A 1,889-nucleotide genomic window follows, 5' to 3' on the forward strand; every position below is an offset into this window, starting at 1 on the left:
ATCAGAGTCACACAGAGTGATTCTTGGTGGTCTTTAAAAAATCTACTTTGAAACTAAAGTATCCACCTCACACACATGGTTCTGGGCTTAATCAAAATAAGACACCTGTACCATGTCAGATATAGAGATGAAATGTATTACATTTTGAGTTTTCATCACAATATTGCAGTTTATATACATCACAGAAGACTGAAATATAACCAAACTGTTAGACATAGAAACACCAGATTTTCAGTGTTTCAAAAAAATACATGTTTATTAATTATTCAATTATGAAAAATATTAATAACATTACACCCATGAGGCCACTAGAGGGAGATTTAGTCATTTGACTACAGGAAGCGGCTACAAAAGAGAGAACCCTAAAGATTCGGCACATCTTGTGTTTCTATAAAAGCCATGCAACATGTTAGGGATAGTTTCAGTGTCCCTGTGGTAATGCCTGAGATGGCCTAGCACTGATGTCCCACTGTAATAATACAATAAAATAAACAATTGTTTCAGGTAGGGTTCAAAAGGAAATTGATTTCCCCAAAATTATCAGGTTTTCATGCTCATTCCCTTCTGATTCTGGGAATCTTCCAACCGGGATATCTGGAAAACCTTGGGATTCTGGGAAAGTGACAAAATGTTCCAACTGTAATGGCAGGGACGATAAATATACATGTTTCCTGTGTAATTTTATTCCATTACTACTAAAGACACACATCATTATTGACATTTAGAGCATTTAGATTTCAGGTAGAAATGCTTCATGTTTAGGGGAGCTATTCTCAGGGTCCCCTGATACAGGCCAGTTTCCCAGCTCTGTGGAGGTAGAGGAGGGGCTGAACAAACCCAGAGATGATTATGAGGGAGAAAGAGATGGAGAGAGCAAAGTAGAAGTCGTTGAAGTTCAGGTACCCTTGGAAAGACACAGTGACCATGATAGGAAGAACACTCACGACCACAGACACTAGAATTACCAGAATGATCCAGAAAGCCTTTCTCTTCATGTTGTTCATCCCTTCCCCCTCTCTCTCTCCTTCCCCCGGCCCGGGACGTCTCAGAGCTCTGAGAACAGCCAGGCAGCAGAACAACTCAATGGAAAACACAACCAGATACTGAGCCAAGTAAAAGTAATAGAAGGTGGTTGAGAAAGACATGAACAACGCAGCAACACAGAACCCAAGAACCACCAGCCAGACAACACCACAACACCCCACCCTGTACCTCAGGGGTTTGTACTTCAGGAAGGTTACAGGGTGGACCACCGCCAGGTAGCGCTCCACACAGATACAGCACTGGAACAGAGGACGACTGACAGTAAGTAAACCCATAGAGAAAGCCCTGGCAGGCAGGAACAAGCCATTCAACAGATAGTAGTCCAGCAAAGCCAAGAGATTGAATAGACAGTAGATGATCTCAGACACGGTCAGATTGAGAGAGAAGAAGTCTGAAGCCATCGTCGCTACAGCTCCGGTCACTATCAGCCACAGGACGTAGACATTGGTGGGGAGACCCAGGATGAGGTTGAGTAGGTAGGCGATGGTGAAGAGATATTTGGTCTGGTCCATGTAGTTGTTTAGGTTGTCCAGGGTAGAGGAGGGAGAGGAGTCGTTCACCACAGAGGTGTTCATCTTCTCTTCAGTCCAATAGAACTAGAATGACAATTGAACTAGAATAGAACCCACGGAATGACAGAGATGTTCTGTGATCTTTTGGGAGTTCCAGGGTTCGTGTGATGACAGATAAAAATGGTAAGAAAGAATTAATGTCAGAGAATCCTTTGCATTGTGATTCAAAATGACATACGTCACAAATGTTACCTAACCAACCAGAGGGAAAGCCTTATTACATTACCTTCACATGTCACCTTTCATTTCCTATTTAGCTTTAAAATATAATAT

At 42.1% G+C, this 1,889-nt stretch overlaps 1 protein-coding gene across 1 annotated transcript; it reads right to left on the bottom strand.

Moving 5' to 3' along the window:
- Window positions 1-773: 773 nt before the first annotated feature.
- On the bottom strand, window positions 774-1,619 carry LOC135561988 (G-protein coupled receptor 35-like). Its single transcript, XM_065004522.1, has one exon. The coding sequence runs from the start codon at window positions 1,617-1,619 to the stop codon at window positions 774-776; it is 846 nt and encodes a 281-aa protein (XP_064860594.1).
- Window positions 1,620-1,889: the final 270 nt, after the last annotated feature.

The sequence above is a fragment of the Oncorhynchus nerka genome, linkage group LG18 (assembly GCF_034236695.1).
Source record: "Oncorhynchus nerka isolate Pitt River linkage group LG18, Oner_Uvic_2.0, whole genome shotgun sequence".
Classification (NCBI taxonomy): Eukaryota; Metazoa; Chordata; class Actinopteri; order Salmoniformes; family Salmonidae; genus Oncorhynchus; species Oncorhynchus nerka.

Excerpts from the sequence above, each read along its gene's own strand:
- LOC135561988 (XM_065004522.1), bottom strand. The coding sequence starts at position 1,619 with ATGAACACCTCTGTGGTGAACGACTCCTCTCCCTCCTCTACCCTGGAC.